Consider the following 25,993-nt stretch of genomic DNA (forward strand, 5'->3'; position numbering starts at 1 on the left):
ATTGTTGGGCTTCGAGTAAGAGTTCACAACCAGATTAAGGCTTAAGAAAATTAACAATCTTACCAAAGAAAATCGTTGGATGACTTGATATTATCTACCACAAGCTTAGATCATGCTAGAAAATCCTTGGAACAAGCTTTGAACGCAATGATAGAAGTGGAACTACTGTGTGTATATAGATGGCCATGTGGGTGTTAGATGGGAGGCCGTGAGAGTGATAGATGGAGGAGGGGATGATGGAGTCGCTGGATAGGATAGTGGTCTCTCACCACTTGATCTCTGGAGAGAACGACGTAGCCTCACACTACACAATCAAAGATTGGACAAAACCTTGAAGCTTCAACAAAGGAGTTCTTTCAATATTCAAACATAACTGAACTTTTAGTTTTTACAATGGAGAGATATATATAGCTAGCATGGGGGAAACAAGGCATTAATAAGCTTAGCTAGCATGGGGGACAAGGACATTAAACAACTAGCAATTCCCACACAACCATGGAAGACACAAATAATAAATACACCAACTTACTAGACACTTTAATGACTCTCATAACTTGCTAAAAACTCATGCAAGTTAAGTTGTCTTGCAATATTACAAATTAAGTGTAAAGACATAAGCCAAAAGAAAGTCAATCCGTGTGGGGCCCACATGGGTCTTGAGTTTGAATTTTGCTTCAATACTTCACTTGGTCTTCAAATATGGTCTTCAAGCACCTAATAGTCTTGTAACAACATACCCACGCAAACTATAAAATGAACACAATAACAAAGTCTTCCATCGAAGTGTCTTCCATCAAAAAGTCTTCAAATCATCCCATGTGTTCCTGCAAAACAGATATGAACAATAGGGGACATTTGGAGGTCGTCTACGTGTCACTATGTTGGCAAAGGAAATGGGTAAGGCATGTTGATTCCCATCAGTTTTTGCTTGTCTGGTGGCTTCGGATGGACAATTGGATCAGGATCTGCATTCATAAGGAGGCAAGAATAAGGAAAGTTTTGTTAATAGTTTGGTACCCAATGGTGGTGGGTATTTCTAGGGAAAGTGAGGATGGAAAATGTTGTGGAAAGGCTGTGGTTATGAAGGTGCATAAGCATTGATCAGTGAGGGAGGAGGGGAATGGTGAGAAACGTTTGTTTCTTAACAATTGAATGAGCTCAAACATGTGGGGAGGACAATGTTTTAAAATAGACAATGCTGGGAAGTTTTATGTTGAGGAATCCTAGAATTTCTGACTTAGATAAAGGACTAAAGGAGGAAATCATTTTCAGAAGGGGAAAAAAAAGGGTGTGTTTTGGAAGAGGACAGTGAGGATGATAGTGATTTTGCATGTGATAGTGGTTTGTTGTTGCATGAGATTCACAAAAATTTGGATTATACTTCTGACTCTTCTCATGCTCTTGGGGATATTTCTTATCTGTTTGAAGGTTTGGAGGATGTTTCTATCTTTGAGGAGGGGGATTGGGTGTAGGCTTGGCTGCGACTAATCAATGTAGGGACAGGTTATTACCTCCTCCAGTGGAGGAATTAGTGTGCTGGATGTTGGTGCTGAAAAAAATTCTGGATATATGGATTTATGTCTGGCTGATCTTGGAGGGAATGAAGTTCGACTGGATGGGACTAAAAGAAAGTGACTGAAGGTCAGCAGGAACTAGTAAAGATTACAGAACTATATCAATTACAAAGGGAAGGGCTTTAAGAGAGTTTTTCTGAATCAGGATTTGTTAGTGTTTGTTTGTTTTTATTTCCTTTTTTGGTTCTTATCTTCTTTTTATTTTGTTTTTCCTGCTGTGAGGATCTCATGTCCTGTCCTAGGTTGTTGTTACCTCTATGGTCTTTTGTATTTCTTAATATATGTCTTTTGTGGTAAAAAAAATCCCATTTGAATTCACAAGCCTAATCCATCCTACTTATAATTCATATTCCTCTCATTTTCAAAAAGAGGAACATCTGTCACCTCTGTGACCCTGGCCCTCCATGTGTTGTCTGTCTATCTTCTCCCATGCTACTGACCTCCCTCATATCTCTCCCCTTCTTATTTTGAACCTTTATGCTCCATGCTTTCCTGTATGCACCATTGTTCTTACCGACTACTCTGGTCCTGCTTCTGGGTATAATTCCAGCACCTCCATCTAACCTTCACCTCCTACAGGGTAGGTTCTTCTCCATGCTTAGTCTTCAAATAAAAGATCTACTATATTGCAGGTTGCATTGTCAACTTCAATGAACATTTTATGCAGCTGATGTTCCTGAAAACTACCTCCTGAAGATGAATATGAAGCTCTAAAAACCAAGATCTCTTTGAGTTTGAATCACTTCTGTTATTTGATTGTGTTATTGGATGCCATTAATCAGGAATAGTATCAGCCTTTTCAAATTTCATATCTCCATGTCCCTTCCAGCGCCACAACTGCTTTTTGGTCTAAAATATGAACGGAAACAACCACTCTGTCGTACCGCTGTTAGCAGTTAGAACCTGCCTTTAATATCCAATTATTGTTAGCTCATTGCTGCATTTTTCATACCTACTGAATTCATGCTTGGTGTCTTCATCAGTTCATCTTTGTAACTACCACCAACACCTTAGTTAGAGTGAGCTCCCCTTCCTTTTTTGGATAAACTTATTTTTGAAAGTAATAGTTGGGAGAAAACACATTTGTTAAAATGCCCTCAATTAAGGACTAAAAAAGTACAAGTGATGGAAAACCAAAAATTAAGTACAATAGGGGAACAACAATAACCAACCAACCCCCGCAAAACAAGGCAAAAAAAAGCCTTAAAATAATTTGCCAGGAAAGAACAAGAAAAGTAACTTTCCTAGAGCAAATTGTGAAAGTCTTGATCCTTGAAAATTCTTGCTTTCCTATCAAGCCATGGAGCCCAAGAAATGGCATACTGCTGTCCATAAATCTTTCCCACTTCTACTCTTCCCAAATTCCTGAAATCTCACCAACAAAAAAATCAGTCATTGTGTGGGGCCACCCTTGCCTCGCCACAATATGAGAACATAGTATTCCAGAGATACCTTACCACCTAGCAATGAAGAAAAGGATGAGCCTTAATCTCGTTTGACTCACAGCACAACAAACATTTGGGCTGAGGTCTTTATAAAGTCTCCTTGTATGGATCCTATTGAGAACTATAGTCCAGATGAATGCATGATTTTTAAAAGGAACCTTTGCTTGCCAAACAGATTTATTCAAATGGAAAGGGCTTTAGAAGAGGAGTAAAGAAAGACCCCAAAGAGTCCATTATAATTCTCTCCAAAGTCCGTGCCACTCGCGGGGCTTTTAAAAAGATATAAATTTAAAAGGGAAAACTAGAAAGGGAAGCACTAATTCGAGTATTCCTACCCTCAAAGATATAAGAGCTCTTCCAACCATCTTGTCTCCACCTTGATCTCTCAACTAGGGGTGAGCAAACGGTCGGTTCGGCTAAATTCGGTTAATTAACCGAATTAACCGAAAATTTCGGTTAAAGAATCCTGTTAACCGAACCGACCGAACCGTTTGGTCTCACCGAACCGAACTCGACCGAATTTATTTTCGGGTAATTCGGTTAACCGATTTTAACCGTGAAACGAGGAACGGAAGGGGGAAAGGTGTACTGGACTGTGTATCCGTCTTAAACAAGGAAAGGTGGGGGAAGGTTGAAACCTTGAAGTCCTGAGTCATTGAGTGTTGATCCATCGCCATGCCCACGCGAGGGAAGAGCCGATCGAAGAGGGATTCGGGATCGGGACGGGTCACGAACTGGGAAGACTGGAAGAGGGGCTCAGGTGAAGCCGCGAAGCCAGGAAGAGGCGATTCGCGAAGAGGGAGAACTGGAGAACTGAGAAGTGGAGATTGATGTGGAGGAAAGGTGGTTGGTTAGGGAGACGATTGGGCTCGGGCGAGCTTGATGCTAGTGAGGAGGAGCCGCCGAGCCGGGGTGGTTCTCAGTGAACTGCTCTGTGCGCAAGACTGTGAGAGAATAAAAATGAGAATGAGAGGGAGCTTGTGTGCTGATGACGATGACCAGCGACAACGATGGCGATGGTCGCCGGCGATAGCATCGCGTGAAGATGGTGGTGCGAACTGCGGTGGATTGAGGTCGGGTGAGCGAGAGAAAGGCGGCCTTCTGACTTCTGAGTTTTTGAGAGCACTTAGAGTGAGACGGAGAGTAAGAGCCGAGAGGCGGAGAGGGAATGGAAATATAGAAGATAACAGGAATTTTTCTAATTTAAATTTAAAATTTAATTAATTATTAATTCGGTTAATCGGTTAACCGAATTAATGTTTTCTATTCACCGAACCGAAACCCGATTCCCCGAAATATTGGAATGTATAACCGAACCGACCGAATTGGTTTTTTTAACCGAACCGAACCGACCAATTTCGGTCGGTTAATTCGGTTAATTTGGTTTTCCCCGAATTATGCTCACCCCTACTCTCAACCACTGGATCCCAAAAAAGCGGCCAACAAAGGATTACCTCCTAGGAAGACCTTTATCGTACTAAGCCAAAAAGTTGCAAGGGCTAGAGCATGATGTCAAATATTTTGTGAATGGCCGAATGAATTGGCCTTGAGTTCTGTATATTATATATAGACTTTCCAAGAAGGCTATACATGGAAAGTAAATAAGGTCTAGCATGATTCTAGCCCAATACAAGTAAACTATAATCTGTCAAGCCCTATACATGTAAACTAAATATATGCTAACTGTACAAAATAATGAATTGAAATATAAGGAAATAAATGTGGGCTGAAGTAAGGAAAGAAATCTTTTGCTTTGTTGTTTGCTGTTCCGTTGACTGCCCCCCTCAAATTGATGCGGGTTGATCAACAAGCATCAATTTGCTACTTAGGAAGCAATGTCAATGACAAGTGAGAGCCTTGGTGAAGATATCCGCAATTTGTCATTTAGTGGAAATGTGTGGAAGAGTGATAACACGAGCTTCAAATGTTTCGTAGATGTAGTGACAATTGACTTCGATATGCTTCGTGTGCTCATGATAGATAGGATTGGCCGTGATTTGGATAACACTCGTATTACCGGCATGTAGAGGTGTAGGATTGGTCTCAGAAAAATTTAGCTTAGCAAGCAAGCCTTGAAGCCAAATAATTTTAGAACAAGCAAGAGACATCACCCGATCTTCAGATTCCGTCGATGACTTAGAAACTCTGTCTTGCTTCTTACTCTTCCAAGAGATTAATGCATCACCTAAGAACACACCAACCAGTGATGGAGCGACATGTATCCGCACAACCAGCACAATTAGCATCGCTATAAGCAGCAAGGTGAGTAGAATTGCTTGTAGGGAAGAATAAACCAACGGACACCAACCAAATGAAGGTGACGAGGAGTCTGAAGAAACTGGCTGACTTGCTGTTACAACAGAAGAAATGTCTGGTCTAGTAATGGTGAGATAGACAAGACTACCCACCAACTTCTGGTATAAACTGGGATCAGCAATTAAGTCACCCTCCTCTTTGCGAAACTTGGCATTTAATTCCATGGGAGTATCAACAGAAATACCCTTTTGAAGGCCAGCTGTGGCCACCAAGTCACTAGCATACTTATGTTTATTGAGTGAAATACCTGAGGGACTATGATTCACCTCAAGACTAAGAAAATATGTGAGACCCAAGATCTTTCATGTGAAAGGACTCTGAGAGATGAGTCTTAAGCTGAGCTAGTAAAGCATAATCGGAACTAGTAATCACAATATCATCAACATAAACCAAGAGAACAACAATACCCATGTCTAATTTCCGAAGAAACAATGAAGTGTCATACTTGCTCTACTTGAATGAAAATTGTAATAAAGTGGTGCGGAATTTATCAAACTAGGCCCTCGAAACTTGTTTGAGACCGTAAAGAGAACGACGAAGCTTACACATATGTGAAGTCGGAGAGGGAAACAAGCCTGGGGCTCGCTTCATATAAATACACTCTTTAAGATCCTCGTGAAGAAAAGCATTCTTGACATCCATCTGATGTAGTGACCACTCACTGGAAGCAGCAATAGGCAGAATCGTACGAACAGTAGTCATCTTAGCCACAAGAGCAAAGGTCTCTTCATAATTGACACCATATTCCTGATTATTCCCAAGTGCAACAAGGCGAGCTTTGTAACGATCCAGACTTCCATAAGATCGGACCTTGATTGAGTAAACCCATTTACAACCCAGAGGAACAATGGTTGGAGGACAAGGCTCAGTGTCCTAGGTGTGATTGGCCTCTAGAGCGACAATTTATTCCTGCATAGCTTGTTGCCAACAATCATGCTTGGCAGCGTGTGAGTAGGAAGTGGGAATATCTAAATTGGACAATGTAGCAGTAAGAGTTGAAATAGAGTTACCAAAACTTGAAGAGGGAAACCCATACCTGTACAAGGGTTCTGACACTCGAGAAGAACAACGTACCAAAGGCTCTGGAGGTGCTGCAACTAACTGAATTTGGTGCGTGGTAGGATCAGATATCAGATGAGCTACCGGAAGAGATTGTGGGTGGGGGCGCCGCATATACACAATACCTGGTTTAAAACGAGAACTAACTGGATGAGGATCCAAAGACTACTCCTCAAAGGAGGGGAAAATCACAGTAGGAGAGGAGGGTATAGAGGACACAGGAAAGAAATGTTGATTTTCAAAGAAAATAATATTCCTAGAAATGCATGTACAATGTAATGTAGGATCATAGCAAACAAATCCTTTTTGATAAACATTGTATCCCAAGAATGCACATCGAATAGATTGAGCATATAATTTATGTCGCTCATGAGGAGGTAGATGAACAAAACATACATAACCAAAGGTACGGAGGTTATTGTAACTAGGTTGCTTAGCAAATAAATGGAAATAAAGAGACTCCATGAGTAGGACTTGAGAAGGTAAACGATTAGTCAAGTAAGTAGTAGTTTTCATAGCCTCAACCCAGAACAAGGATGGAACAGAGGATTCCAGCAAGAGAGTACGGACCACATCTAGGAGATGACGATTTTTCTGTTCGACGACTCCATTCTGTTGGGGAGTAGCAGGACATGAACATTGATGAATAATGCCTTTAGAAGCCAAAAATGCCTGAAACTCAGTAGGCACATATTCATCACCAGAATCTGTGCGTAATGTCTTAATAGAAGCAGAAAATTAATTGTCAACATACGCTAAAAACTCAGTGGAAGTACAAAAAACCTCAGATTTAGAGCGAAGAAAGTAGACCCAAGTAAATCTGCTATGATCATCAATGAAAGTCGCATAGTATTTAAAATTTTCATGTGAACTAATCGGGGAAGGTCCCCAAACATCACTATGGATAAGCTCAAAACACTGAAAAGCTCTACTAGCATGCAAAGGGAAGGGAAGACTTTTGCTTTTACCAAGTTTGCAAGAGGCACACTCAAGAGATAAAGAAGAACGTTCTTTATTACCAAGTAAACCAGAGTTCAATACATGAGATAAGATCTAAGTATTGGGATGATCTAAACTACGATGCCACACCATACTAAGATCTGAAACATTATTACAAGCAAAAGACTTAATAGGAGAAACTAGAGAATGTGCTATAACAGGCAAAAGTAGTGGAAACAAGCGCCCCACTTAAGGTGCCTTCGCGATTGGCTCCCCCGTTACTTGATCCCGCACAACACAACCATTACTAGAAAAATTAACAGCACAATTGTTATCAACTAATTGAGCAACAGAAATAAAATTCGTGGAAAGCTGAGGAGCAAGAAACACATTAGTGAACTTAGAAGAGGCATCTCCAAGAGCAGCTATTGGCAAAGAACTGCCATTGGCAGTCTGAATAGCAGATTGACGAGCTTAGGGCTGAACATGACACAAGGTAGTGGGATTATTCGTCATGTGATTAGAGGCACACGAGTCCACATACCAGTGGTTAGTAGAATTGTTACCTTGGAGTCCCATTGCTGATAATGCTGAAATTAGCATCTGTTGCACCATTTCGGGTGTGCAGTAATTCGCTGGAGGAGGTGTAGGAACAGAGAAGTCATCTGAAGAAGAGCGAAGGGCCGCAAGAGTCACTGTGGGGGGGTATACTAACAGAAGTCTGGAATTCCTGGGCCTGACAATTCTGCGGGCAGATACGACATTCTTTGATAATGTGACCCTTCTTCTTGCAATAAAAGCATAATTTCTTATAACAATTAGCAACGATATGTCCAAATTCTTTGCAGCAAAAACACTGCAAAGTGCTAGAATGTGCAGGCGGTCCTCGCCGTTGAGCAGCATAAGCCACAGGGACAGACTCGGAACTACCATGAGATTGTGCCAGAGTAACTTGAGTACTAAGCCGTTGTTCTTCACGAAGTAACTTACCAAAACAAACATCCAAAGAAGGAACAAGAGAGCGATTTAGCAGAGACGAGCGAACAAATTCATACTCTGGATGAGGTTTCATATGAAACTGATCACGACGACTAGTCTCGTGAAGACATTGAATAATGGGAAGAGAAGCCACATGACTATCTGCAGTAACCAGATTAGAATATTCATTCCAAAGAGTCAGAAACCTGGAATAATAGTCTTGGATGGAACGATTGTCATGTTGAAACATGACAATCGCATGCTCTAACTGAAAACGATTGGCACCGTTATCTTGATGATATAATGTTTTTAAATAAGTCCACATGGATTGAGTGGTGCGATAAGGTTGCAAGTTGGGGACAATATGTTGCTCAACTGAGTCAAGAAGCCAAAACATAATCCGAGCATCAATCATAGCCCATGAAGGACAAGCTGCGGACTCCTTGGATTTATCAGGATTCGGTGCACAATCCGTGCCATCAATATGACCCCAAAGATCTTTTCCCTTTAGGAAAAGTTCAAACTGAAAAGCCCACGTAGAATAATTGTTGCCCGTAAACTTGGTACACATAGGTGCGGAGTCCATGTTAAATAATGGAGAAAATCGAGAAGCCCAAAAAAAAAAAAGAGACTGCCGAAAGAAGCAAACTACCATAAAATCTAGAAGCCCAAAATAAACAACGCAGGTACAAAGAAAAACCAAGAACCTCCCTGCACTAAAAAATTAAATCTTGAACCAAAAAACTGCATTTAAAATTAAATCTTGAACCAAAAACCTGCTGTGCCGAGAAGATAAGTGCCAGAAACAGCAACAGTTGCTGTTGCCTGCTTGCCGAGAGTCACAAACAGCAACAGAAACTGGAGAAATAAGTGGCAAACCAGAAATCTGCTGTGCCTGCCTGCCGAAATCACTAGCCTGCTTGCCGAGAGTCACAAACAACAACAAAAACTAGAGAAATAAGTGGCAAACCAGAAACCTGCTGTGCTTGCTTCCTGAAAGTCACAAACAGCAACAGAAAACTGTTGCCTGCTTGCTGAGAATCACAAGGACATAAACTGGAGGAATAAATGGCGACCCAGAAACCTGCTGTGCCGACAGCCACGCAGCCACAGAAGTATTGAAAGAACAGAGAAAAATTCCAGAAGAGAAAACAAAACCACAACAGCCACGAAACCGAGAAGACAAAAAATCAAAGGGAAAAAAAAACCTAGCAGTCGGCTGGCTCTAATACCATGTCAAATATTTTGTGAATGGTCGAATGAATTGGCCTTGAGTTCTGTATATTATATATAGACTTTACAAGAATGCTATACATGGAAAGTAGATAAGGTCTAGCATGATTCTAGCCCTATACAAGTAAATTAAATATATTCTAACTGTACAAAATAATGATTTGAAATATAAGGAAATAAATGTGGCTGAAGCAAGGAAAGAAATCTTTTGCTTTGCTGTTTGCTGTTTCGCTGACACATGAAACTCTCTTACTTTTACTCATACTCAAAAGTAATTCTTGCCATCTCGCTTTTAGACTAGTTAATCTTTAGCCCTGAAATCTTCTAAAAAAATTTTAACAAAGTGAAGAGGAGACACTTGTTGGCCCAAGTGGCAACCCTAGAAATAAAAGGGAGGGGGTGAATTGGGTTTAATGAAAATTAAATGCTTTATTACTGAATTAAAACAAATTAAACAAATCAAGCAGCAATACAGATGTAAAACAATTACATTAAAGAGATTAGGAAAGAGAGATGCAAGCACTTTATAATGATTTGGTTAACCCCACCTGCAACCACTCTCTCAAGGCTAGCCACCTCGAGCTTCGACTACTCTTGCTTTAACAGCGACTAGTCGCCATTTATATCCCTTATTTTATATGAGACAAGGCAACCATACTCCTTGTTTAATACGGTGACAATGCAACCAAATACAAGAATGGTTATAACATAAATTTCTTATAAGGAAGGATATACAAGTTAAGCTCAACAAACAACTCTCCAAGCATGTGCAAGATTATGGCTTAGGAGTTTTGATGTTTCTCTCAAAAATGCACAATTTAAGGCACAAGAGAGATTAAGAGAGAAAAGAGAGTTTGAGCGCTTGGAAATTCAATATAGATATGTCCTCTTATATTCCTTGCTCATTAGAGTCTGTTTGTTGTTCAAAACGGTCAATCTGTGTCCTAGGCTGGTCAACTAGGCACTAGCTGCTAGAGAGAAGAATCGATTGTTGGAGCCTTTGAAAAGCAAGACCAATCAATTGCTTTCTTGGGTCGGTCAACCACTCGAGCTTTTTGCCTAGGTTGATCAACTTGTTACTAGGTGCGGTTGACCACTTTTGCATTTTTGCCTGGATTGATTGACTGCCCCCTCTAGACGGCTGACTGCTTTGGTAGGGCAGCCTAGAACAGTCTCACATTTTTATTTTTATTGTTATTTTCAGTTAAATTATTTTTATGCCATGACCTTCATATTCATAGAGATATACACGATATAACTAAATACAATTTGAGAGAAAATGATACAAACACAACAAATAAAGTCTTCAAATCTTCTCTCAATTCTTCAACTTTGTTGGATTGAAATCCTGTCAAAAAACAACTTAAACACAAGGCCACTAGTACAAAATAGTTCTTTATCATAAAAATTAGGTTAATGATACTTTGGGGCTAACATACTCCCCTTTATTGATGACTAATTTCAAAAATAGGAACAAATATAAATCATTCAAAGTACATATACGTTTCTGTTTTTCATCTCCATCTCCCCTCCCCTCCTCCCCTTCCTATTCCTTTTTATATCATTAAAACCAAAATATGAGGGGTGAGACTTAAGTTTATAGCCATTTAAGCACAAAGTTTTTTTAATGAACATTTCAATCATAATTACACCTTAATTTGATCCACACAATGTTCTTCATAATGAAAATCAATATGCCAATATGCTCTACATTTTCAAAATAATTTCAGAATTTCGCATGGTCAAAATTATGACACAAAAATTAATACCAAGTGTTGCATGGTCATAAATATTATCTTTCAAAAAATTGATACTAATTGTTGTTGATCATAAGCCATTTTTTTTTTTAATTTTTAAAATCCAATTAACTTAAAACCTTCCATGCTTGAAATATTTCTCCTCCTTTGTCAATACAAAAGAAAAGGTGAGGGATATGAATTTTGCCAAAAGGATATTCTGAACTTAAATACAGACAAACACTTCAAATTTGAAATTTGATGTAAAGCCAATGTGTTCAATAATTCCAAAATTTTCAAAAACATACTATTATATAATCAAGGACCATGATTCTTAAAATGACTCTATTTTAGTAGTGGATAAAAATATAAAAAAAAATTTTCAAACTTCATTTGCAGTGATTTTCATATTTTCAAAATGATCATCAAGATATTTAATATGATTAATTTTCACATCAATAGTGTTGGCCCGGGAGTAGAGTCTAGAGGGGGGGGGGGGTGTGAATGGACTCTTTTGCGTATTTTTACTTTTCTCTACAAAATATAAAACTTGGCAAGATGCAAGCAATTATATCACAATATAAACAAAGTAAATCATGCACAGGATATAAATTAAAGAGTATAGGAAAGAGAAGCTTAACACCGATGTTTAACGTGGTTCGGCACCCAACCTACGTCCACGTCTTGAGACACACTCAAGGATTCCGCAATCCACTATAAACTCCTTCACCGGTGGAGAAGCCTTTACAATTGGGAACAAATCCCTTTTGCTCACCAAGAGCCACAAGGTTCACCAAGAATCCTTGCATTTCGGCTCACCAAGAATCTTGAACCATGGTTCACCAAGAACCTTTTGCGATCCGGTTCACCAAGAACCCTTTGTGATCCGGTTCACCAAGAACCTTTTACAACTTGAAAATGGAATACAAAAAAAATGCTCCTTGAATGAGCTGATAATTAATACAACCAAAACCTCACACAACTCTCTCAAAAGTAATGATTCACAACAAAGTTAAGGAGCAAGAGAGGAGTTAAGCACTTGAAATATGAACTAAAATGTGGTGTGCCTTGGAATGGTATATTAACTACTAAATCAATGTATAAAACAAGTCTTTGGACTTGTATGTATAGGTAAAATGGAGTACTAGCCATTTTATGGCCGTTTGGGTTGTTTTCTTTGAAAACTAGCCATTTATAGCCGTTGGGGACTGAATCCCGATGCAAATCGTTGACTATTTGACCCAATTCGTCGACTATTTGACCCAATTCATCGACTAATTTTCCCAATTCATCGACTGTTTCATCTGGGCCACATTTTGCCTGAAATCGTCGACTATTTGTCCCAAATCGTTGGCGAATTACCCAAATCAGAAAAAGTAATCAACATGAAAGTTGTGGGTTTTTTCCTTAGCTTTCCATTGATACCAAGATCGCCCTTTTTAGACTTTTCTAGCAAAAGTTATGTCCCAAATACCGAAGGGTGTTTAGGAAATTTGAGAGGTGCATAATTGAGGTTTTAAACCCAATCAGGACCAAGTTTGTAAAAGATTATAACCCTAATATGATTTAAAACTTGTCCTTATGAAAATATACTTGATTTTCTTGAATCTTTAGGTAGATAAAAATAGTTTTGACCCAACCGGAATCAAGTATATTAAAGTTCACAATACTAAGACCACTAAACACTTGTCCCATTTTAATCAAAGTTGAGTATATGATATTTTCATATAAGTCATGATTTTGCCTTTGAAAAAATCTTTAGTATGAAACAATGAAAAACTATTTTTTCATTTAAGTGATATCCTATATACTTTTATGTCCTAGTGCATATGCAATTTGCTCAACTCTTCCTCAGTAATCATGCGTGAAACAAAATCGCAAGAGTTACAATAGTTCCTACCTCAAACACTCCATATTACTCTATGACTTTGTAGGATGTGTTTGAGTTCTTCTGAGCGAGTGTTCGTTTGATCTTTCCTAGTTGAACGTCTACTCGGTTCGATCTTTGCCTTTGATCCAGAACCTTCATGTATTTGTCACTTGTACCTGTACTTAATGTGATCTGCAAAGATAGGATACACTTGAATTTACAAATAGGTTAATATCATCAAAACGCATTAAATATAATTATGTGGCCACTAAGGCTAACAAATAGAATAAAGCTTAATTTACAACAACAAAATGTTCAATATGGTCTACAATAAAATATTTCAACAAGCTCAATATCCACAAAAATCTTGGTAAATGATGTTTTCAATTTTTCACAGGATTAATATGTTCAATGTCAAAAAATAAGATATATTCTCAAAATGATTATCGACAACAAAAAACTTCAATATGCTCAATATCCTCAACAATAGAAAGCAAATAATCATTCTCAATTTTTTATGCTTAACTTTCATGATGATATATGTTGAAGATCTGCCGCATGTGGAAAGCTACCATTTTCAGCAACTCTAAATATAGAGTGTGCCAAGAATCACAATTAGTGTGTTCTAAATTAGACTTGCCTTATTAGCTATAGTTTCCTAGAATTAATTGTATCGAGTGTGAGTTGATTTATTTCTATTTATAGGCACCTAACTTTATGCATAAAAGAAGCATTATGTAATGACATTGTACACAACATAATACAAAAAGTCATTTGTTAGTTTTTTCTACTTGGTATCATAGCCTAAGATTCTTAACACCCTAGTCTCACAGTCCTGAAAAAACCCTAGCCGCACATTCCATTCCTGGGAAAACCATAGCCACCACCAACTTCTTGAGCAGATGGACTAAGGCCGAGAAAGAGGTTCAGCTGCCACCGTATCAGGCCAAGAAAGAAGTCCAGCCATGAGGTTCATCTGCCACCTTCTCAGGCTGAGAAAGAAGTTCAGCTGCCACCTCCTTGTGTAGCAAAACCCTAGCTGCCGCATGTCCCTACCCACGTGCAACCAGAAACCTCACAAACCACCATGTCTGTTGACAGTAAACATCTTGTGTCAGCTATGCAATTCAACAGCCAACATGATCAATCCAACCTCTTTTGATGGTGTTTGAGAAGCTGAATTCCACCAATTATGTCAATTGGGCACAATAAGTTAAGATGACCATGAGAGGGAAGAGCAAGTTGGGATATCTAGATGGCTCTAAGAAGTGGCCAAAAGAAGATGAAGCTGCAGCAGGGTGATGGGAAGATGAGAACTCACAGGTGTTGGCTTGGCTGATCAACACTATGCAGCCAAACATTGGGCGTAGCTACATATTCATGGAGAAGGCAAGCGATCTATGGGCAGCTGTGAAAGAGGAATTTCAGGTGGAGGTAATGATGGTTCAATGTACGAGTTGGAGAATCAAATCCGAGACACTAAAAATGGTGATTCCAATGTTAGCTCCTATTTCAGTACTCTAAAGGGATTATGGATGGAATTGGATTATTATCAAAATTTAGAACTTGAGAATACTCATGTGCCAATTAGAGTTACTCGCCTTACGGGGAGAAGGGTAGGACATATAAATTCTTGGCTGGTTTACCATCTAAATTTGATAATGTGTGCTCCATGGTGCTTAGTAGAACTCCTTTTCCTTCCCCTAGTGAAGCTTTCTCGATGGTACGAAGTGAAGAGAGCAGAAGAAAGGCCATGACTAAGGATCGGAGTAGAGAATCTGTGGCTGTGGCAGTCAATAGAGATTGTAGACCTCCAAATAAGAGGAAGAGAGGGGACGACAAGGACAATCTTTGGTGTAACCGATGCCATGAATGGAGGCATACTATTGACACTTGTTGGGAGATACATGGAAGACTAGGAGCTAATAGAGATAAAGGTAAAAAGGTGAGTAAAGCACATATGGCTGATGGTGCTCAACAATAGGAGGAGATTGACTCAGCTTTTACCAACGAGCAGCTTGCAGAACTAATGAAGTTACTAGAAATTTGTGCCGAGACTGCTAACTCCACAGGGGGTGGTAAATCTTCCTATGCTCTCTCTACTACTTCAAATAGCTGTAACACATGGATTGTTGATTCAGGTGCTTCAGACCACATGACAGGAAATAACTCTGTTTTTATCTCATATAAACCTAGCCCTGGTAACCATAAAGTTGAAATTGCGGATGGTTCAACATCACAGGAAAAACGAACAGTTCATCTTGGAGGGAAACTGACATTACCCAATGTTTTGCATGTCCCTCGACTATAAGCAAACCTAATCTTTGTTCAAAAGTTATGTAGGCAACTTAACAATTTAGTGTGTTTTTCTGAATCTAGTTGTTTTCTTTAGGATTTGACCTCAATGCAGAAGAGTGGTCTAGGTGAGGAAGAAAATGGGTTGTACTTGATGAAGATGCACAACAAGCACCAACAGCAAATACGATCCACAAGTTTTCTTGTTCTTAGTAAAATGTTTCCTAGCCTAATAAAGCCCTTTGATGTATCCCAGTTTCATTGTTCTACTTGAGAATTAACTAAACATGATACGAGTGTCTTATTCTTCAATTACTAATAAAGCATTTACTCCTTTTTCAGTTATTCATTTAGATGTGTGGGGACCTAGTCACATATCTTCTGTCTTTGGTCATTGTTGGTTTGTAACATTCATAGATGAGCACACTAGACATATGTGGGTGTATCTGATGTGTGACAAATCTGAGATTTTTTCACTGTTTGTTAATTTTTACATGATCCAAATTGACACAAAAATCAGAATACTTCATAGTGACCATGGTAGAGAATATGTCAATAGTGACTTCAAAACAGTCTTTACCGAAAAAGGCATTATTCACCATGTGTTGTGTGCACACACCTCTCCTCAGATTGGTATGGCAGAAAGAAAACAACCGGCACCTTCTAGATGTCACTCGCAGCTTACTCTTTAATCATAATGTTCCTAAGCATTTTTGGGGCGATGCGCCCTTAATTGCTGCCTTTCTTATAAACAGGTTACCTTCTAGAGTTTTAGACTTGGAATCTCCATTGGATAAACTCAAAGCTATTCACCCCACGGTTCAATTCTATTCTGATCTCCCACTGCCTGTTTTTGAGTGTGTTGCCTTTGTTCAGAATGTGTGAAACAATATCAGTAAGTTAGAACCTCCTGCAACAAAGTGTATTTTCCTTGGGTATTCGATGTTTCACAAAGGGTACAGATGTTATCGTCCACAGACTCATAAGCTATTTATTAGTAGAGATGTCACCTTCCACGAGTTGGTCCCATTTTACCTCCTTTTTGCTCAGCAAGGGGAGAATAGGGTCAATCTTGAGTAGTTATGGAGTCCTAATCAAGGTCTAGATCAAGTCTTTATGCCAATTGCTATGCCTACTGATGTGCAAGAATATGAAACTATCATAGAACACTCTAACTTGCGGCTTGAACAGCTTGACCACCTGCAGCCTGAACACCCTGGCCTACAGCCTGAACAACTTGACCACCTTGGCCTGTGGCCTAATCTCCTGCAACCTGAACATGCACCTGGAGACATCCTACCACCAGACACTTCGCAACCTAAACCTGAACCTGAACCTGAACCCACAGACAACCTGCAGCAGACTGACGCTTCTAGATTGCCAAAAACAGTAGTGTTTTTGTCATACTAGAGAAGGAGAAAGACACTACCAATACCTGACAAAGAACCATACACATTTGAACCCATTCATTCCTCACAAGATCTAGATGAAATAGAGGAAAGTATATTTGAAGGTACAAACTCACCTTTAAATTTACACAGTGAACTTGATATGCCTATTGCTATTAGGAAGGGGGTTCGAATATGCACTAAACATTCACTATCAAATTATGTATCCTATCAGAGTCTTGGACCAGTGTTTAAAGCTTTCACTACTAGCCTAACAAGTCTTTCCATTCCGAAAAATGTCACAGAGGCACTTCAACAGAACAATTGGCGGAAAACAGTATTTGAAGAGTTGGGAGCATTAGAAAAGAATCAGACATGGAAGTTGTGCACACGACCAAGGGGAAAAAGGGTAGTTGGTTGCAGATGGGTATTTGTAGTAAAGTATAAACCAGATGGAAGTGTTGAAAGGTTCAAAGCACACCTAGTAGCTAGAGGATATACTCAAACTCCAGGTGTTGATTACTTTGAAACTTTTTCTCCAATGGCTAAGATTAATACAATTAGAATCCTACTGTCTCTAGCAGCAAAACTGGATTGAGAACTGAAACAGTATGATGTTAAGAATGCATTTCTTCATGGAGAACTTGAGGAAGAGGTCTACATGGAAATTTTATCAGTGCTAATGGGAGAAGATGTAAAGGGGAAAATGTGTCACCTTTAGAAATCCTTGTATGGACTAAAGCAGTCACCTAGAACATGGTTTGGGAGATTTACAAGGTTCATGAGAGGAATGGGTTATAGGCAGAGTCAAGGTGATCATACTTTATTCATCAAACAGTTAACAGGTAACAAGATTGCTGTCCTGATCGTGTATGTAGATGATATTATTGTTACAGGGAATGATAAAGAAGAAATGGAAAATCTGAAACTGAGGATGACTCGAGAATTTGAGATCAAAGGCCTCAAAAAATCTAAAATATTTTCTGGGAATAGATGTTGCCAGATCTAAACAGGGTTTTTTTATCACTCAAAGGGAATATGTTCTTGATCTATTAAAAGAGGTTGGGATGGAAGGAAGTAAACCAGCAGGAACTCCAATTGAAGCAAATGCCAAGCTAAGAGTGAATGAAGGGGCCGAAACAGTTGATAAGGGAAGAGTGTGCTGAGAAGATGATTCAAGCTGAGAATCACAATTAATGTGTCCTAAATTAGACTTGCCTTATTAGCTATAATTCCTAGAATTAAATGTATAGAGTGTGAGCTGATTTCTTTCTATTTATAGGCACCTGACTTTATGTATAAAAGTAGCAGTATGCAATGTCATTATACACAACATAATACAAAAAAGTCATTCTTTAGTTTTTTCTATTATATATTTAATATGCTCAAATTAATAACAAGATATTCAATTTTCAAAATAATCATTATTCAAAAATTTTCAATGAAGACATGATATTCATTTTGTGCATGTTCCCCCTAAACCAATGCTTATATGTTCAAAATTTAATTTAGCAATAAAACATTTCAACATATGAAATTTCAATTTTTCAATGTCATGCTCATCATCATTCAACTAAATTTTTTTTTATCCTCAAAAAGAATAATAGATCTAAATTTCACAAATTTTTTTTTTTTTCCATATCAATGAATGGTGTTAAATTTTTGAATTTGCACAACATTTCCATTCAAGAATACATACATCCATTTTCAAAGATTAATGGAAACTACCACAAGTGTAAAAAAAGTTTTAATTTAAATAAAAAAATAACAAGTTTGAAAAAGCCCAAATGGTTTCATTTTTCAAAGAAAATCAACTAAGTTCTAATTTTGAAGGTGTTATGCAAATCATTAAGAAAATTTTCGTTTGAGGAGATTACCTCATCTTTATCCTCAATGTTCGTGAGGCAAAATTTGCCATTTCTTTGTTGGAGTCCAAATTGAAGTCTCTATCTTCCCAAATAGCATTGAAATCCTTTTTTTTTGAGCTTTAGGCAATTGGTTTGAAGATGCTTTGGCTTCTTGCTCTTGTAGCATATGATTTACTCTTCATTTTTTTCATCCTTTTTCACCTTGAGAAATCTTTTCAACTTTTCGTTGATGAGTACAATTTTTTCAAGAATTTATACTCTGAGCAACAAGTTAGTTGATCATTCCCAGAAGTCTTAGTATTTCCAATATCTGGTGATAATGCAGATTGGCTTGATAGACCATTTGAGGAGGCAGAAAATTTTTGATGTCATACAAAATTTTAATGGTGATAAATTGCTTGGACCAGATGGATTTACAATGGCTTTCTTCCAAGCTTGCTGGGGGATTCTCAAACCTGACCTTATGGCTGTGTTCTATCATTTTTTTGCTAAAGGCCAGTTTGAGAAAAGCCTGAATGCTACTTTCATCACTCTCATTCCTAAAAAAAATGAAGCAATTGAAGTAAAGGATTTTCGCCCTATTAGTCTTGTTTTTGTTGGGGGGGAGGGGGGGTGGTTATAAGATCATTGCTAAGGTCTTAGCCACCAGAATTCGCATGGTTATGGAAGATATAATTTCAACTTCACAGAATGCTTTTGTGAGGAACAGGCAGATTCTTGATCCTGTACTTATTGCTAATGAATGCCTTGATAGTAGATTGAAAACTGGGGTGCCAGGGGTTCTTTGCCAAATGGAGGCGGTGAATTTTCTTTTGTATATCTACAGTTCGTTTCTCAATTCTGATAAATGGCATTCCTTGTGGGTTTTTTGAGAGCTCTAGGGGGTTAAGACAAGGTGACCCATTGTCTCCTTTGTTGTTTGTCTTGGTTATGGAAGCCCTGTGGAGAATGTTGGATAAAGCTGTCCATGATGGTCACATGTCAGGCTTTGGTGTGGGGCGTATAGAGGGAAGAGCTTTGGTGGTGGCTCATCTTCTCTTTGCGGATGATACTCTAATTTTTTGTGACGCTGATCTAAATCAGATTTTGTTTCTCTGTGTGATACTTACGTGGTTTGAGGCGGTCTCTGGTTTAAAGATAAATTTGGGCAAGTCAGAGTTGGTTCCTGCTGATACGGTGTTTAATTTTGACTTATTCTTGCACGTCCTTGGCTGTAAACAAGGTAATCTTCCTATGAAATATTTGGGTCTTCCTTGGGAGCCAAATTCAAGGACAAGACAATATGGAACTCAATTTTGGAGAAGATAGAACGAAGGTTAGCTGTGTGGAAACATTTGTACTTAACTAAGGGACGTAGAGTCACGTGAATTAAAAGCACTCTATCTAATTTACCCACTTACTTTCTATCTTTATTTCCTATTCCTGCTGCTGTGGCTAACCGTATTGAGAAACTTCAAAGGAATTTTTTATGGGGTGGCATTGGTGATGAACCAAAATTCCATTTGGTTAAATGGGATACTGTTTGCTCTCCCTTTTCTTCGGGTGGTTTGGGGATAAGGAAGGTAAGACAGTTTAATGAAGCTTTGCTTGGGAAGTGGTTATGGAGATTTGGGATGGAGAAGGCTGCTTTTTGGAGGCAAGTGATAGAGGTGAATTACGGCTGTGAATGGGGTGGTTGGTGTACTAGGCCTGTTAATGGTCCACATGGTGTTGGCTTGTGGAAAAATATTAGTCAGGGATGACCTTCTTTTTCTAGCCACGTTCTATATGATATTGGAAATGGGTCTACGATGAAATTTTGGCAAGACCATTGGTGTGGTGAGACATCTATTTCAGTCAGCTATCCTGATTTGTGTAGATTTTTCCGAGATAAAGAAGCTAGCGTGGCTGAGCTTATGAAGTTTGATAATGGAGTCTTGTTTTGGGATGTAAGTTTCTTTAGGGGTATGCATCTTCGGGAATTAGAAGCCCTGACTGGTTTTATGGATACTATATATGGTGCATCGGTGAAGGGGTTCGGTGAGGATAAGATGTGCTGGAAATCTGATAGAGAGAAGGGCTTCTTGGTTAAAGGTTATTATGGTATTTTAATGGGCTCCAAAGATTATGGCTTTCCTTGGAAAAGTATTTGGAAACAGAAAATTCCATCTAGAGTAGCTTTTTTCATTTGGACTGCTGCTTTAGGGAAATGCTTAACGATTGACAATTTACGAAAAAGAAAGGTTTGGATATTGGATTGGTGCTACATGTGCAAGTGTAATAATGAGACGGTTGATCATCTTTTTATTCATTGTCCGGTTGCAATGGACTCGTGGGTTATGGTGTTGGATTTGTTTGGAGTGAGCTGGGTTATGCCGCAATCTGTAGTGGGACTTTTAGCATGTTGGCAAGGCAGATTTGGTCGTTATCGAAATGGGTTTATTTGGTTGATAGTTCCTCATTGTTTATTGTGGTGTCTTTGGAGGGAGAGAAATAGTAGGTGTTTTGAAGATAAGGAAAGATCCAGTTCAGACCTGAAGCCATTTTTCTTTACAACTTTGATGGATTGGTTGGCTGCTTTGCGAAACCAATCATTTTCCTCTGTTTTTGAGTTACTAGATTCTTGTAATTTCTGTTTTTGATTTGTTTACCCCATGTACACTCGTTGTGTATTTGGTGTTCATTTTGATGTCAATAAACTTATTACTTATCAAAAAAAAAAAAACAAAAAAAAATCTTCCTCCTTATCTTTTGTTTAGGTTAGTGCTAGTGTCTTCCTTCTTAACTTTTGTATACATCGTCCTTTTGGTTTCCATCTCATGTGCAAGAAGAGACCCAAATAATTTATTAAGCAGAAGTTCATCTAGGTTCTTTGATTTAGGGATGGCAGTATTCTTAGCCTCCTACTCTTTTGGTAAGTACCTAAGTATCCTTTGCACAAGTTCAAAATTAGTATAATTCTTGCCAAGAGGTTTCAAAGCATTAATGTTATTAGTAAACCTTGTAAACATATTACTAATGTTGTCATTTTGATGTATTTCAAATCTTTCATATTCCGTAACAAGCATATTTATCCTAAATAATTTTACTGTTGAGGTTCCCTTATGGACCACATGAAGTGTGTGCCAAATTTATTTAGTAGAAGTACATCCAATGGTGCGATTAAATTCTCTGTGGTCTCAAAATGTTCATAGCTTTAGATTTTATTTGGTGCGTGGGTTTTTCTTATTACTCCACCTATTATCATCCTCCTCAATGGTTGGGGGAGCGTAACCATTTTGGATAATATCCCAAATTTCAAATTCAAGGGAGTTTACCGTTTTCTTGGGCTGGTTGATCGCTCAAGCTTTTTGGCTAGGTCGGTCAATTGTGACTGCCTGGGTAGTTGTGCTTGAACTTGTTGACTGCCTCCCTTGGCCGACTGACCGCCTTGGCAGGGCAGCCTGGAACAGTGTGATAATTTTGTTTGTTTTTCGTAGTTAAATTGCTTTTGTGCGACAATCTTTATATTCTTTGTCATATACAAGATATTGCTCAATGCAATTTGAGAGAAAATGATACAAATACAACAAGCAAAGTCTTCAAATCTTCTCTCAATTCTTCAACTCTAATGGCTTGAAATCTTGTTAAAAAACCAACTTAAATACCAGGCCATTAGTGCAAAATAGTTTGTTATCATTAAGATCAGGTTAATGAAACCTTGGGCCTAATAACACCTGCACCTCCTCCCTCCCAATCAAAAGGCCCCTAATCAACCCAAGATCCCAATCATGTGAAATCAACCTACTCAACCCATTAACCACCAAAGCGGAAAAAAAAACACTACGAATCCCCTCGTCTTAACCCCTGAGAAACCCTAGACCAGTCGGTAGGCTGACCATTAACAACCACTTAAGTATTAATAGAGCCAAGGCACCTTCTTACCCAATTTATCCGCACTTCCCCAAAGCCCTTCTTATGCATCACATTTGATAAAAAGCTTTTAAAATGCTAACTTTTAGCCTTTTTAGAGAGCTTTGAAAGGTTATAGATTTGAAGCTTTTGAAAGGTAAAGGCTTTTTTTTGGTTCCTTTCTTTTCTAACAAAATTTTCTCCTTGCCCCACCTGTATCTTCTTCTTCTTCCTGTCTTATTCCTTCTCCCTTCTTCTTCTTCTTCTTCTCCTCCTCCTCCTCCTCCTCCTCCTCTAGTTCTCCCTATCTGCCGCTGTTCTGTAACAGAACTGCTGTTCATCCTCCTTCCCTCCTCTCTCTCTCTCTCTACCAAATTCTTTCTTGGCAGTAATCCTATGCAGCTGTTCTGCATCATCTTTCCACCATCTAGTTTGACATTTTCAGTTTCACCCTCTCTACTACATTCTTAAGGGATTTTACTTCTCCACCTCTAGCTTGCTCTTCCTTGGTACTTCCCATCAACCTACCTGGAAATCATGGAAACTTCTTCCCTTCCACATTGACAGCCTCTGGAATCCTAAAAGGCATTCTTGATTTCTTACCACGAAATCAAGAAACGCTCACCTCTTGTCTTGAAGAATTCTGAATGACTGAGAAGTCTGATCTTCTGCACATTGCCCTCTTTGGAAGTTGATCCAAGATCTGACCTTGAGCAAACAAAAGGCACCATTGGCCCTCTCACATTAAAATCTTTGGATGATTCACTCTTTCCTTCCTATTTCAGTAATGCATAACTCATCCGTTATCCCATTGATCTAACTATCTAGCCTTTAATGCCTTTTCCTGTTGAATAAACCTCTTCGTTCGAAGATCTGCAAAAGGTGGCTCATTATAATGCTGTATTTTCCAAAATGGTAATAGGGCAATAAGGCTGTGGAGGATGAAGGAGATATAGAAATTGTTTTAATTTTTACTAGTAGCTAAATATGCTTTCAGGATTTCTTGTTCAAATTTTGCTCTTGGCATTTGTGGTGCTGCCAGTATATTTGATTTGTTGTGTGAATTGTAAAGAACACTAATTTGGATTGTGAACTCAACTTTCTATTGCTATTCTATATTTACATTATCCGGCAGTACTTTTTTGGTATTTTCCCCCTTTGCCTTGTAGTGTAATATTCTCTACATATATATATATATATATTAATTCTCTTTATTTCATTCATTTTTGTCAATTCTTATGGATTTGTGATAGAGCTTTAATATTCCATCTGTTTCACTTGGTGCTGGATAATTGCTAAAATATATGTTGAACCACTGGTGGCAAGCAATGCTAGATGAATGCCATTTAGATGTAGAGCATGGTTTTGAAATTTTACAACTACTTGGTGGTAGTTGTGGGCCTGAGATTTGCACTAGGCACTTAATTTGAGTTCTTGTTAAATTTGCTTGGATTGAATTTTGCTGTGAATGAAATTAAGTATTTTTTTTTTCTTCCTTGGGACGAATATTAGGAATTTTCATGAAGTAAGATTGAGTTAGTTACTATGAGGGGCAGTAGAAGGGGAAGGGTAGGCCTAAAATAACTTGGAATGAGATAGTGAGTAAGGATTTAATAGTCTTGAATTTGTCAAAGGAAATGGTCCATTATCGCATAATTTTGTGAAAAAGAAGTCATATAGCCAACCCACCTTGGGGGAACTAAAGCTTGATTTGTTGTTGTTGTTGTTGCGTAATGAAATTGGAAATTTTCTGTTGTCCAAAGTTAAACTTAATTTGTCCTAGGTACTAAGTAGTGCTTCCTCAAGTTTGTCCCAAATCAAAATTAAAAAATGTGTTTTGGAGACTGTTCTTTAGATACTGCTTCCTCAAATGTGCTTGTTTCAAGATTTAGAAATATGGGCCTCTTTCTAGTTTCTAGTATTTTATGAATTATTTATGAATGTTTAGTTGTTCAAGTAGGGAAGTGTACTAGAGCAGTCTACTGTCAATTCCTTTAATAATTGGTTTTCTGTTTTTGGTTTGTTGAAACTATGAATATGGGCTCCGTGTTACTAATCAATTGTTTAGTGTATACGGATTCAGATGTTCTTTTGATTTTTCTTGTATAGCTTTGTATAGTAGTTTGGTTAATGCTGTGTGGCATTTCATATACACTAATGTGCCATAACACTTAGTATATCTTTGCAATTTTATGGTCATTTGCTACATTTTAAGTTTGAGGTGTGGGGTATTGCATTTTAAACGAAGCTAACAAATTGTGAAGTGAATTATATTTTATTTTATCTTCTTTTCAGGCATACTTGTCCCTGCCAGAAGGAACAGCTTCTGTAGTTGGCTTGATAGCTATGATGACTGATCATTATAATGTCCTGGTATGTTTGGATCAGATTCCAGAAATGATTGGTTACATTTATTCAGTCGTTCGTTTTTGAATGCTTCTGTGATGGTATTTTCAGAGGTGCAAGTTAATTGTGTATTTTTTATTCTTTATTTTAATGATAGGAAAAAGATTTTTAAAAGGAAGAAAATACAAAAGCTGGAGGATAAGCTGTTCTCCACAACTAAATATTTATGATAGAGATGCCCTTCAATCCCTTTTGTAAGTCAATCAAAGGAACATCCTAGAACTAGCCTGTAGGCTGTAGCTTCCTTTTCCTACTCCTACTGAAGCCCCAAACTTCACTCAAAAATTGCTTCCACATCAAACAGGTATCTTGCATCTCCCACATCAAGTGGGCACATCACATTGTCCATAAATGGTTAAAAACTTAGAGCAATTCTAGGAAGCAACCTGACAATGAGTAAATGATTGGTCACTTGTCTTATTTGGAAGCTTAGCCCATCACGCAGATGTATTAGCTAATTGCCTTATTAGGATTGGTCACTTAAGACTGCAAACGAGTCGAGTCGATGTGAGCTGAGCTTAACCTTATTCAAGCCTGTTTATTGAAATTTTTCTTCAGCTTAAGATCGAGATCTAGGTGGGCTTAAATAGAGCTTGAATACATTGTTAAGAAAAGTATTTACTGACTTGAATCTCATTCAATCGTAAAGTTGTTGAGTTCGAGCTTTGTTTGCATGCAAGTTCTTAAGACTGGAGCCTGTTTCAATTGAACTTGATTTGGTTATAAAATGACGTGAGATCTATGTGTAAAATATCGAACATTGAATATATGTATAAAATATATATTATATCACTTGCACAACATAAAATCAATTAAAAAAAACTCAATTAAGCTTGATCATGCTAGAAAGTATTATGGAGAAACTCATATTTGACTTGTCAAGACTCTTGAAGAGCTTGAGCTCTACCCAAAATGGAACTGTGTTGAGTGAGTTAAGTTACAGAGTGACTTGAGCTCGAGTAGCTCACTAGCTGGCTTGACTTAAATGCACCCTCATCTCTATTTACTCTATGTCC

General features: G+C 38.3%; 1 protein-coding gene across 4 annotated transcripts in view; it reads left to right on the top strand.

Annotated features, from left to right (window-relative positions):
• LOC131154191 (protein ALWAYS EARLY 2-like) overlaps positions 1-25,993 on the top strand; it is a 95,812-nt gene that overhangs the window by 12,096 nt on the left and 57,723 nt on the right. For all 4 annotated transcript variants that reach the window (XM_058106781.1, XM_058106782.1, XM_058106783.1 and 1 more), the window contains exon 5: positions 24,867-24,944. In XM_058106781.1, coding sequence (XP_057962764.1) covers positions 24,867-24,944 — 78 coding nt within the window. The remainder of the gene's footprint in view (positions 1-24,866; positions 24,945-25,993) is intronic.

This window comes from Malania oleifera, chromosome 4 (genome assembly GCF_029873635.1).
Source record: "Malania oleifera isolate guangnan ecotype guangnan chromosome 4, ASM2987363v1, whole genome shotgun sequence".
Classification (NCBI taxonomy): Eukaryota; Viridiplantae; Streptophyta; class Magnoliopsida; order Santalales; family Ximeniaceae; genus Malania; species Malania oleifera.